A 12,801-nucleotide genomic window follows, 5' to 3' on the forward strand; every position below is an offset into this window, starting at 1 on the left:
CGCAAACTAAACAAAACTATTTTCTTACATTAATGGCAGTACAGAGTATGTTCTGAAATACATTGTTTATATTTTGAGATTTCAGAAATCTATGAGCTTTCTACATACCATAAAATAGTTATCCTTCAGAATCATATTTCACCTTCAAATATCTCACTTCAGATTTAAATGTAGTAATAACACGTTGAGAAAGATTTGAAGAGAAATTTCAATTGTCTATGTAGACACGTGAGAGAGAGCAGCATTCTCAGTGGTGTATATTGGTTACAGAAGTATGGAAAAGGTAGAGAGAACATTCTTTTATTACTTGTAGATTAAGAGTATTAAATATTCTCTACTTGAAAGTTGCTTTATTGCTGTTTTGAAATTTGACTGCTTTCCCCCTTATCCTTTCCCAGTGACTGGCCTATCAGTTATCTGTGTTTTTAGTTATGTTTTAGTTTGATTTATTTGTGCTACTTAATGTTTTTGAAGAATTCCTGACTAATGTCAGTAGCATACTGAAAGAAGTCTTTATCTGAATCTTTTATCACTCATTCAAATTACTTCATTGACTTAGCTAAGATTTGAGCACTGAAAAATTGTTTGGAAATAGAAACCTTCCAAGGATGGATTCATGTTAAGATGTATAGATGACTTTTTCCAGAAACAGTATTTCTATTTTATGGAGGCTTGTTGACTAAGATGGTGGCTATTGTATCCATTGGAGTGATTGCCTTGCATGTGAAAACCAGGCTATTAAAGTTTGCACTGCTACTGAGGAAGTTAATCAAGATATGGTCCATGTACTGATTTGACAACTGAAGGAAAATTGGGAAATGCAGAGTAGTTTTAAAGGAGCTTTTTTTTTTTTTTAAACTGGAGTACAGAACAAATAAATTCAGTGTTGACTAAGACTTTGCAGCTTGATTTTTATTAGTTTACTAGAAGAATGGATGACTGAAGTTGGAGTGTCTGTTTAGCAAATGAAGTTGAATCTGTGGTTTAATGAACTTTGTGTGGTTAAAAACTGTTCTCTGGTGGGTTTCTTGAAAGGAGGTGGTTTATGATGCTGAGCTCAAAGTGCTGTTGCTACTTTTGAAAGTACTGTAGGTTTTAAACAGAAAAAGTGTAGTATGAAGACAGCACCAAAGTGTGTCAGAAAAGTTGTATTTGTGTGATGATGCTTATTTTCATGGGGATCTAGGATCTGTAGGTATCATAAGTGGTAAGAGGTTTAAATTGTCTGTCTTGTTAGGTGGTCTTCATTAGCATTAACTTAAGAAAGCAGAAATAACTGAAGTGTTTTTTCCTGATGCTCTAGGTTAGTAATCAAACTGCAAAAATACCCTGTTGGAATGTTTTCCAGTAAATGTGAACATATGCCATGCTTGTAACTAGTTAACTTGCTGGAAGATTGGTATACTAGTTATGTGATCTTTAGGTAACTTTTATGGAGTGGTGCATTTTGACATTTGTGTTCTCAGAAGTATGACTGATCTGTATCTAGCTTGGTCTCTCCTGAGGCAAACTTTTGTTAAGTTCAAGCTGTATTCCCACGTGATTGTGGGTCGGGTAAAAGACTATGGTTTCTCAGAGGAAGGTAGGACTTCTCTATGTTAAAGGTAAGCTAAATAGCTAAATGATGAAGGGTTAATGTGAAGGCCTTCTTATGTGCTAACTAATACCTTTGTGTGTTGTTTTTTTTCTTTTTTTAGGTGCCTTAGCTGGACCAGTTGTTGATCCACATGTGACAGCAGTTTGGGGGAAGAAGGTTGCACTGAAATGCATAATTGACATAAATGAAACAATAACACAAGTTTCCTGGGAGAAGATTTACGGTAAAATTTCAGAGACTATTGCCGTTCATCATCCTGAATATGGAATTTCTATTCAAGAAAAATACCAAGGAAGAGTGTCATTTAAAAACTACTCACTTACTGATGCAACAATCATCTTAAAAAATGTAAGCTTTTCTGATGCAGGAGAATATATCTGTAAGGCTGTTACATTCCCTCTTGGAAATTCACAGTCATCAGTAACTGTAACAGTATTAGGTAAGTAAACCTAAGGGAAGGAATTGAAATCAGTAGCACCAACTTGTTTGTGAAATTCTGTTAACTTATTGATATATTGCATTTTACTTTTAATGTATTTGCTAGGCAAAAATGTGTTCACTTGTCTTTTGAAGCAAATATTTTGATGTCATTACTGTCTTCATTGACAGTGTCAATTGATGTGTCTTATGGGCCTTACTTCTTGAAGAGTTTATATTTTGATTGTCCTTTATAGGTATCTTGGTACCTTTATAGGTACCTTGGTCGTTTATAGGTATCTTGTTAATCCAGACATTTAGACAGTGCTTTTTAGTATTTAGAACTGGAGACAATACTGATTCTAGGGACCTGTGTGTGTACTTGCTGAGAAGCTACTGAAGACAGTGTTAGTCTTCGTTCCCTTCTAAGTTTGCTGCTAGTATGGTACTTTGGGTTTGTATTATAAATTGTTGTCTACACCTTGCAATTGTAAAGTAGTATTATTCAGACTTTTTCCAGGAATTCAAGTCCTTACGTAGTTAGGTAGTTATCTAATGTGAAGTTTTATATAAACTTCAATTTAAATAGTAATTTTGTCTACCTCATTGAGAGTTCTGTATTGTTGTTTGTGTTCTGTTGGAAGGACCAATACTGGTTAACTTAGCTGTGTAATGTGAAGTAAACTAGGATGTTTGTCATGAGTTTGTAATCGTCTAACAATCCAGTTATTTAGATAACCATTGCAAGTAGTCAAGTGCTGTTTTGTTCAGCGGAGTTGACTGTCAGTGACTCTTCCTGTACATAAATTTTAATTTTTTTGTTTGTTTGTTTAGGATATTCTTGGTTTCTGATGTCTTTCAAAATAGCAGAACACCCTATGAATAAATCGGTTGTAACATAGTATGTAAACTGAACTCCACCACAAGGTGGGGCAAAATAGATGCATCAAAGCAAGTGACTTAATCCAGTTTAATACCATTAACTTCTTTAAGGAAGCTTTGTTTGATACAAAACATGTAGTCATCTGATTCTTTCCTGACTCTAGTTTACCTGTTACGATTTTGTCTGCGATGAGCAGTTACTTCCATGGTTAAAGCAGTCTCTCAGCTTTAGGGTTCATTTCTATCACTAAACACTGGGAAGTTCTTATTGCTATCCCTCATCTCTTTGGTTTGGTCTTCTTTTGGTTTTCTTTTATCGCACCTTACCAGCAGCTGTCTATTTCTGCCCCTTTGAATCTTGTGTGTTTTGAAGCGCAAAGAGTCCCTGCAACTTGGAAAGCAAATGTATTGTTTGTGTGCTCATTGTTCTGCATTTAAAAATGTAGTACTGCAGTGTGCTTGATAAGTTGTATATAACAATGTTTATTAGGATAAATGACGTGTAGTATGTCTGGGATAGTGGTCTTCGTCATGGCTTTTTTCTTAATGATGTGGATAGCTACTGATAGTTGTAAGCCTGTCAGAGTGGCATGGTGTCAACCTCTGAATTTTAAAACCTCATCCAATTCTTTGCTGAGATGGATTTCATACTGATAGAAGTTAGTAACAAACATGCATATTTGGGTAGTAAATGTTCAACAGAAGACTAGCTGTTATGGAAGTAGGATAGGGGTATTAGGAGGTCTAAAAAAATATATATGTATGTCAAGCATCTCCTGATGGAATTGAGTCTATTTTTCTTCCTTTAATTTGCAGTCTTAACTGCTTGCTTTTCCATCCTTGTTAGCAAATGCTTAGCTTGCAGGTAAAGCTGGGTAACTTGGGATTTACTCTACCTCAGTGTTTTCTGTTCTTCTCACAATGTTTTGCTACAGTGATGCTTAGAGTTAAGTAATAGGGGAGTGATGGTTCAGAGTGGTCTTCTGGGTTTTCAGTTGCTTGAGTTCAACAACCAGAAGCTCAGATCTGTTTTAAGCCATAGAATAGCTCTAATCAGAACTTAAAATTGTGATGTGACTTAATCAGCTTTATTTTGACTGATTTCCTGCTGTTCTAAAAATTTGTCCTGTGAGTGATGAAAGTCCAGCTGAGGCTGAAACTGGTTATTTCCACTAGAAACATTACCTTTTTACTTCCTGGTTCCTACTTAGTAAGGAATTGATTTGCTTACTACTTAGAGCTGGCATGTTAATTTAATCTAGTAGTAGGTGCTATTAAAATGTAAAACAGAGGGGCTGAGGAAAAAATAACTCCAAAATTATGTCATATTTTGCCACATATATTGATCACTTAAGTTGGTATTTAGAAACTCTTATATTCTGAAGTTTAACAGATGCAAATACAGTGACTTCGTTTAGTCTGATTAGTATTTTGTTGCTTTAAGGAAATGCACTGTAAAAGGAGAGGTAAGATGAAGAAATGTAAGTCAACTTTGGGTTAGAGAGGCTATTAATCTATCTAAAACTATAGTTCTTCAAGCTTCTATTAGCTAGAGCAAAAAAGAAATTTGTGTGTCAGACTGTATGTTCTGCGCCTTCCATTTCTTATGATAGTGAATAAACTGGCCAAAATGGTATTTGAAGAAATAAGAGGTGGTGTATAGCAGGGTGGCTTGCAGAGGTATTTCTGTTGCTAGCTAATTGAATACTGTATATGATGATTTAAAAATTGGGTGTTTTTTTTTTTTTCAATCCCACTATCTTGCAAAGCTAGAATTCACAACTGCAAAAAGGTAAGAACTGAAAGAAGGAAGGTCTGCCTTCTATGAGTGAAAATCAGGTTTTATCCTGCAGAAACAAGTCCCTTCTGCTTTTGAGTCTTTGTAGAAATGTTTGGGATTTTTTTTTTACCCCTCACGTAAATATTGCCTCTGCCATGTTTTTTATTTCACTTGAGCAGAGCATGATCACAGAATCATGTATAATGGGACATAATATTTCTACTGATGGTGGGAGTAGCTTCTCTACTACTCTCTCAGCTTCTTCCTTTTGGTCATCCTTTTTTTTCTTAGTTGCCCAGTGTGAAAAGCATAACTGGGAGATAGCAGTAGACCCTTGTAATTAAGGATTCGTTCAGAAGATAATTTTCTTAAGCTGTAAGTAAGACAACCTGAAAAGCTACAGAATGAGTAGCTCAGTTTCTACTGTTAATTGGCTTGCTGGAGTGGAGTGACTGTGAAAGACAACCTCATTTTTCTCTTAGTTGGTTGGTATGTAGTTCAAAAGCCGTGATTTATGGAAGATGTGACTAAACACTTTAAAAGTGTGCAACAATAAAGCACCAAAGCACTTTGGACAAGAAAGAGCTCTATTTTATCAAGTTGAGTGACTTATCACTTTAGTTTTATCTTTCTGGTGAGTGGGAGACTTACTCTGAGCTGAAGCTGTTCACTCTTAATTATCAGACATCACCTGAGAAAGGAAGCTTACAATTTGAAGGAAAGTTAGTATTAGGTGAAACTAAGCTTTTAAAATCCTGTATCCTGTTCTCTGGAACTGGGTATTCAAAGACAATTTATTTTAATGAGTTTAGTAAGTGTAGTGTCATACTGCATAATCTATTCTGGGTTTAGAGATACAGTGTTAAAGATGTGAACTAATAACTACTCCTTCATAAACAGTGGGAGAAATTATGGAGTTTTATCTTTAAGAAAAGTTCAAAGAGATAAAATAGATGAAGATTTTCATTCCATCTGCCAGAATTTTCAGATAGAAAGTTTTCAGAGAAACCAAATATTAATGGTGGAGCTTTTTGATTTTGCTGTGATGGAGAACTTGTGACAGGGTGAGGAGAGGGGCTTGGAAGATAGTACATTAAAGGTGATTATCCTTATGCTTACGAGGCACAAAATGTAGCTTTGAGTGTTTACTTCTGTGTTAAAATAATAAAAGATAAAGCTTCTACAAAAGCTGTTTAAGAGGTTATTGTTGCTAGTGATTTGGGAAAGCAAGGGGAAAATGCTGATGCTAAATAAGAGAAATGAAATCACATGCCACATGGTAAAACTGTAAGTTAAGTTTTCCATGCTAGGTTTTAAATGCTTTTCCAGACAGTAGAACACTTATGTAGACCAGTGCAAATTTCCAAGCTTAATACAAAAAGCTTCAGTTCTCAGTAGTGTTGGAGAGTAGGATATCAAACTGAAAGAGGAGCTTCATTATAGATGTTACAAATCTAGAACAGCAAACGTAGAATTTGGTGGAAGAACTTTTGCTGTTGGTTTATTTTCAGTAGGGTCATTTACTTAGCACAGCAGGAAAGGCAGTCAGACAAATGATGCAGAAAGCAATTCTGTCTTGGTGTTCCTTCTGAAACAACAGCCAGCCTTCAGTTTGAGGTATATTCTTCAAGCACTTGTTATATCCTAAGCATAGAAAAGAGAACAGATTTTTTTTGGATAATGTTATCCATTTAGTTGTGATCTTTCATTTAAGTGTAACTGGATGAATCAAACTTCTTCCGTGGTGGAGAAGTGGTATAGACTGACTAGAAAGCAGTCATACTGATTCTAGAAGTGAATCCACTCTAGCAAAAATAACTTGTTACTCTGTTATCTCTTTCATGGTTTTGTTATCTTGAATATCTTGCCAGCTCATGTGAAGTGTGCTTTATTGCATTTTAATGTGCACTAGCTTCAGGTTTTTTGGAAGAAATGCTGTGAACTAAACCTCTTCTATGGGGTCTTGAGAAGTATGCAAGTGGAAAGAATTGCCATTGCTTTTGTAATTGAGGACTGATCCACTGAGGTGGTTTGTAAAGTGTAGTGGTGACTTCACTTTGGAGAGCTCATCTTAACTGAATCAAGATCTTGTAATAGGGTGCTGTACTACTGAGAAGCCCAGATGTTCCAGTATTAGAAAGGGAGATGAACCATCATAAAACACAAAACCTTAGTTCCTATCAGAAGCAGAAGACAGTCTGTGGATTTAAGTCATAACTGGTGTATAATTCTTGTTAAGCTGAAATAGATGACTGAAACAGGAAGGAGTAATTCTTAAAGGCTTACAGACTGTGGCAGACCGATACATCAGTAATGTAGCTTCTGTTCTAGGAAGAAGTTTGCTCCCTAAGTCTCTAAACCTGTGGCCAAGCAATGGATTTGCAAGGAAGTCAGGTTCTTCTAGTTGAGCTTCTTGAGTCTTGGACAAAGTATTGAGGTCAGGTTTTTAAATTTCATAGCTGATAGCGTCTGTAAATACATTTTCAATTTTACATACAAAAATTCTGTAAATTATACATATGAGCAATTCCAAGTTTGCACTGTGTATGTGTCTAGACTTTGTATCTTCTTCAGAAAGGCAATTCTTGATTGCTCTTGTTTTTAGCCTGGAATTTGCTTGAATTGTTGCACTTAAGAACTGAGAGAAACTTAGGTTTGTAATGTCTGGTGTTAGGACACTGAATTAAGTAGTTTTGAAATACACAGAATGTCATTGTAGATTAATCCTTTAAATATAGTACTGTACTTTGCAGTAGAATCCAGGCTTTCTTTAATGTAGGAGTATATTTTCAATCTAATACATAACAATAAATAGATATATTTGTTGTCAGACACTGGCAGCGAAGCACTGTAGTTTGTGTTTTGAGCCTAACAACTCTGGAGCTCTCTGTTAGAGCATTAACGAAGGAGCAGCATTAAACTTCAAGTCATGGGCAAACGCAATATTAGTGGGCCAAAGCATTGCAGAGTTTTCATCCTTGATAATGATTTGATCTTATTTATATATTGCCTTTTTCTTTTTCCCCCGTAGTTGAACCTGTTGTGAGCTTAACAAAAGGACCAAACCCTCTAATTGATGGTGCAAATCAAACGATAGCAGCCATTTGTACAGCAGCCACTGGAAAACCTGCTGCAGAGATTGACTGGGAAGGAGGTCTTGGTGAAATGGAATCCAGCTCCACCCTGTTTCCAAATGAAACTGTGACAGTCATAAGTCAGTATACTATCGTTCCTACACGATTTGCAAGAGGAAGACGAATAACTTGTATTGTGAGGCACCCAGCTTTGGAAAAGGAGATAAGATTCTCTCATGTGCTAGATATACAGTGTAAGTATTCTTCAGTAGCTGTTACTACTTGATGAATTTACTATAACTACTGTCTTTTTGTGTGTGTGTTTAGGTTTGATAAGGAAGTGTTGAACATGTAATTCATCAGAAAAAAGAGAAAATAAAAATGTTTAAAGAAGCATGTGGTAAGGAATCAGCCAGGGGTAAAAGTCTAGTGTTTTTGTCATAATTAAAAAAGAAGTTTAGTAAGAAAGCTAAAATAGCATTAAGTTTGTTTGAGATGCTGGCTCATGGGTGAACATATTATTCATAGTGATACTCAGTAATGAAAAAATTACCAGGTTTGGTCTATAAACTGTTGACAGTACCTTTCGATTTCAGCAGTATTACAGGAATTTAATAGAGGTTCATGATTGTAATTATGAGTTTAAAGTATGACTAAGGGAGGAGGGTGTTCAGTAAGTTAGTTTTAAAATTGTACATAAAGCTTTTTCCTTGTTTGCATAAGAATACAAGATCTTAATACATTCAGTACCAGTACTTGTAACTCAACATTAAATTGTTCATGTACTGGACTTGTTTAACAGATTTGTTTTAAATTGTCTTTAGAAGACATGAATATGAAGCAAATTGGTTTACGGCTCTGCTTAGATTAAAACTGCTTAAAAAATAAGGCTTAGGAGTGTTTATTTTGTGAAGCAATTTTGTTAAACACCAAAATAAGTTGTTTTTAATTCGTTCTGTGATGATATTATGATTAAAGGACTTCAAAACAGCATACAGCTGAAGGCTGACAGTTTAGTGGGAAGTAATGTCATGACTGGAAAACATGAACTTAGATACGTTGGTGTGTGACTAAAGTTTCTCATGCATTTTTTCTGTTTGGCAAAGCTTTGTTCAGTTTGTGAAAGGAAACTGCCTTGAACTGAGGTAGCCTTCGCTGCTGCACCTTATTCCCCTCTTTCTGGAAATAATGCTACTGTCCAGGACTCCAGACAGCTTTCTTACATGGGTAGTTTAACACTTGGTAGATGAAGACTTTGAACTTTTAAAGGATGAATGCATATTGTCTTGTGTACACAAGTATCTGCTCTTTCTTAGCACCAAAGAGCAGTTGTTCATTTGGACATGCAGATCAGTTATAATCGCTGTCTTATTGTTGAAATGGTGTCACAGATTTAAGTGATGCCAAAAACAGAAGCAAAGACTACTTGCCCTGACAGTGAATGAGATTGAAGCTCTCATTAAGAGAATCAAGTAGACCTTAATAGCTGAAAGTCACTGCTAGCATGTATTTCAGAGTCTGCAATGCCACCGTATATTGGGCAGCTCGAGAGCAAATNTTGTAGTCTTTTCTTCCCTTCCACTTGCAGCTTTTGGATATATTGCTTTGTCTTTGCTGTAGGAGCTGCTCTAAAGGATAACGATAGTTCTTTCTTTAGTTTTAATAATTCCACTGGGTCTCTTTCACGTGTCTGAAGTGGTCCTCTTGCTTTTAGTTGCAAAACAACATAGTTGCACATTGCAATGGCAGTGGATAATGGTTAACCTTTTCAACTGGCAGGTGTGAACTTCTTGATTTCCTAATTACACTGCTTTTTCAAAACACTGCTTCTGATCATTTGCTGTATCTTACTAGTGAGAAGTAGCTTTGAATTACCAAGAAACATGAAAAGAATGCAGAATTGATTCTTTCCTTTTGTATTTCTTTCACTTTAGTCAAGTGCTATGTTTAAATAAATAAAAATGCAGTGGAACAGCTGCACCAGTTAAAACAACGTTATTATGCCCTTTCTAATCCACTGTTATGCATTGTGCTTATGGTTTAGGGATGTATTTTATTTTTTTTCTAGTAGTTGTGGCTCTTAAAAATCAAAACTAGAACAGCAAAACTGAAAAGCCTTTGCCTTTTGCATCAAGTTGATCATTACTCTCAGTTTGTGTAGAAAGAAAATACTGTGGTTACTGATATGGTAAGCTCTTTTTTTTGGCAGATGCCCCAGAAGTTTCAGTAACTGGATATGATGGAAACTGGTTCATTGGAAGAGAAAATGTTCAGCTCAGATGTAATGCTGATGCAAATCCATTACCTATGGAATTCACGTGGACCAGGTAAATATTTACAAAAAAAAAAAGACTTGTGACTTGATTGTGGTGGTGTAATCTGAAGTGGTATTGTAAACTAGACAACATGACTTGTGTTGGGTAGGATGTAATGGTGTTAACCAGTTTTCTAATAATAGACTAAAGGATTTCTGTGTTGGGGAAGATCCAGGAGGGCCACAAAGATGATCAGAGGGCTGGAGCCATCTCCCCTATGAGGACAGACCGAGGGAGCCAGGCTTGTTCAGCCTGGAGAAAAGAAGGCTGCAGGGTGACCTAATTACAGCCTTTCAGTACCTGAAGAGACCCTATGAACAGGAAGGGGAGTCAACTCTTTGAAAGGGCGAATAAAACCATTTCCCCTTATCCTGCTATTAAGTTGGAGGAGGGAGAATTTAGGTTGGATGTCAGAGGAAATCTCTTTACCAGGAGAGTGGTGAGGTGCTGGAACAGGCTGCCCAGACAAGTTGTGGATGCCCCGTCCATGAAGGTATTCAAAGCCACGTTTGATGGGGCCCTGGGCAGCCTGGTCTAATATTAAATGTATAGGTTGGTGGCCCTGCCTGTGGTGGGGGGGAGCAGGGGGTTTGAGATTCGTAATCCTTGAGGTCCCGTCTGACCCTGGCTATTCTATCATTCTGTGAATATGGATGGGTACATATTTTCGACATTCACAAGCTTGCAGTTTATTGTTACCATTACAATAAGATCTTTGATAGTTAAATTAGTATATCCTGTATGTTGCATTATATTTGGCAGTTTGATAGATCTAGTAGGGAATCAACTACTTGATTAGCTTAAAAAGACTTATCAATCCTTGCATTTTAAAATCTGTAAACTGCAGCTGAGAGGGTCAGCTACTCTTTACTGAATTGTGGGACTTACGTTTTTGAAGAGTGTTTAAGTAATTGCTGAGATTGATAAATACTGTATTTAACTTAATGGAAGTTAAGCTTTTAAAGTATATCTCTAGTTAAAATAGGTAAAACTTAATGTAGATGGGTATTCCAAAATAATATCTTCTTTTAATGTATAAGTGGATTGGATGGCCCTACTCTGAAATTTGCTGTGTAGCTTTTGCAGCCTTACTTGTCCATCAGGCTAGAAACAGAAGATGATGATAGAAGTAAACATAAATCAAAGTTGGCATTGGATAGAGGAGGATGAATGAAATCAAGCTACTTGAAATTGATTTGGCGCTTGTAGAAACCAGAGAAATAACTTCTGTGAGGACAATATGAATTCATATGCAGCTGTGTTACAGTGCTTCTTTTGGTAAAATACTAGAATATTTAATTTTCTTCAGTTGTAATCCATTTCCCTGCATTCCCAATGGCAGCTATAGATTGGCATATAAAAATGATAATCGTTATAAGGTTGGGAAAAAAAGTGGGAATTGATAACTTGAGAATAACCAAGTGGCAGTTTGATGGGGAAACTAAGCATTACTATCATGTAACAGACTTGATCCTAAACTTAGGCGTAGACATATTGAGTATTGCAGAACAATGTGGCTGCACTCAAATGTTTTATCTATATGCTTAACTTAAATTTAGTATGATGAGAGATTGCAACACACAAAAAAATTGTATTTGAAGTAATATGCCAGGATCTTAAAAGCACTACTGCTTGTTTCTTCAGTACTCAACTTTTATTTCAACTTGAGATGAGTTTAAGAACTAACCAATACAATTATTATTAGTTACTGAAAAAGCATGCATAGCTTTTAACACTTCAAGCTTAAGAGGTCACTATTAAGTCACTAAGGCAAGCGGTGAACTAACTTATACTTGAAAGGCTTAAATTACTGGAGTAGGAGTGTGCTTTTGCTTTAGCGAAGATGAAATTGACCTGAGTAGCTGTAGTACTGATGAATGTTGAACTTTTAAGGAAAAAAAAAAAAAATCATGCTTTTTTTCAAGGAAAACTTGAGTTGTTTAAGGAAAAAAACTGGTTGTATTGAAAGTGTGTGCTATTGTAGTGTTTTTTAAGTCATGACTTTTCTGGTGTGGTATCCTGGAAGCTTTAATTACTGCGAGTATGATATTGTCTTTACATCTTAAAGTTGTAAGGAATATTTTAAAATGCTGTGTATATTGAAAGCATATTCTAATGTTTACAAATGTAACAAATTGATTATTTCATAATCTTCAAAGTGAGTAACTAACTCAAAATGTATTGCTAATCATTTGTATCACCTTCATACAGACGAAGAAATTATAGGCAGTAGTCTTCAGGGGAAAAAAAAAAAAGACTTCAAAGGTTAATAGCAAACCTAGTATAGTGTTGAGGTGGCTTTTCTTTTGATGCTATTTATCAAATCTTATTTGCTAAATGCTTGTGTGGTGTGCAGGCCTGGTTATCATGCTTGATCTAGTTCTAGTTGACTTCTAATGGTTAAATAAATGAGCGCAAGATGAGATGCAACAGGATTGATCTTAGGCATTAGATTAGGCGTGTTTCAATAGGCACTTGACAGCTATGTTAAAGTAGTTCCAGTGTCTGTGTCTTTTCTTTTTCATTGTTGTCTTACAGTTATTGCAATTATGTTCAGTTAACTTTGGGAAAATAGTTTTGGAGAAGTTGGTGGGTTTTTTGTTTGTTTTTGAGTGCTTTTTAACCAGTTGATTCCTGAAATGGGTCACTAAGCATCACGTTGAGTGAAGAAGCTGTTATGTAGAGACAGATACTGGAGACAAGGGAAGGCAGGTTGAGAGAGAAGAAACCATTTCA

General features: G+C 35.9%; 1 protein-coding gene across 2 annotated transcripts in view; it reads left to right on the forward strand.

Annotated features, from left to right (window-relative positions):
* The window catches only part of NECTIN3 (nectin cell adhesion molecule 3), a 55,362-nt gene that overhangs the window by 18,438 nt on the left and 24,123 nt on the right, over positions 1–12,801 (forward strand). For both annotated transcript variants that reach the window (XM_015878165.2, XM_015878155.2), the window contains exons 2-4: positions 1,698–2,036; positions 7,708–8,004; positions 9,960–10,077. In XM_015878165.2, the coding sequence (XP_015733651.1) occupies positions 1,698–2,036; positions 7,708–8,004; positions 9,960–10,077 (754 nt within the window). The remainder of the gene's footprint in view (positions 1–1,697; positions 2,037–7,707; positions 8,005–9,959; positions 10,078–12,801) is intronic.

This window comes from Coturnix japonica, chromosome 1, assembly GCF_001577835.2.
Source record: "Coturnix japonica isolate 7356 chromosome 1, Coturnix japonica 2.1, whole genome shotgun sequence".
Taxonomy (NCBI): Eukaryota; Metazoa; Chordata; class Aves; order Galliformes; family Phasianidae; genus Coturnix; species Coturnix japonica.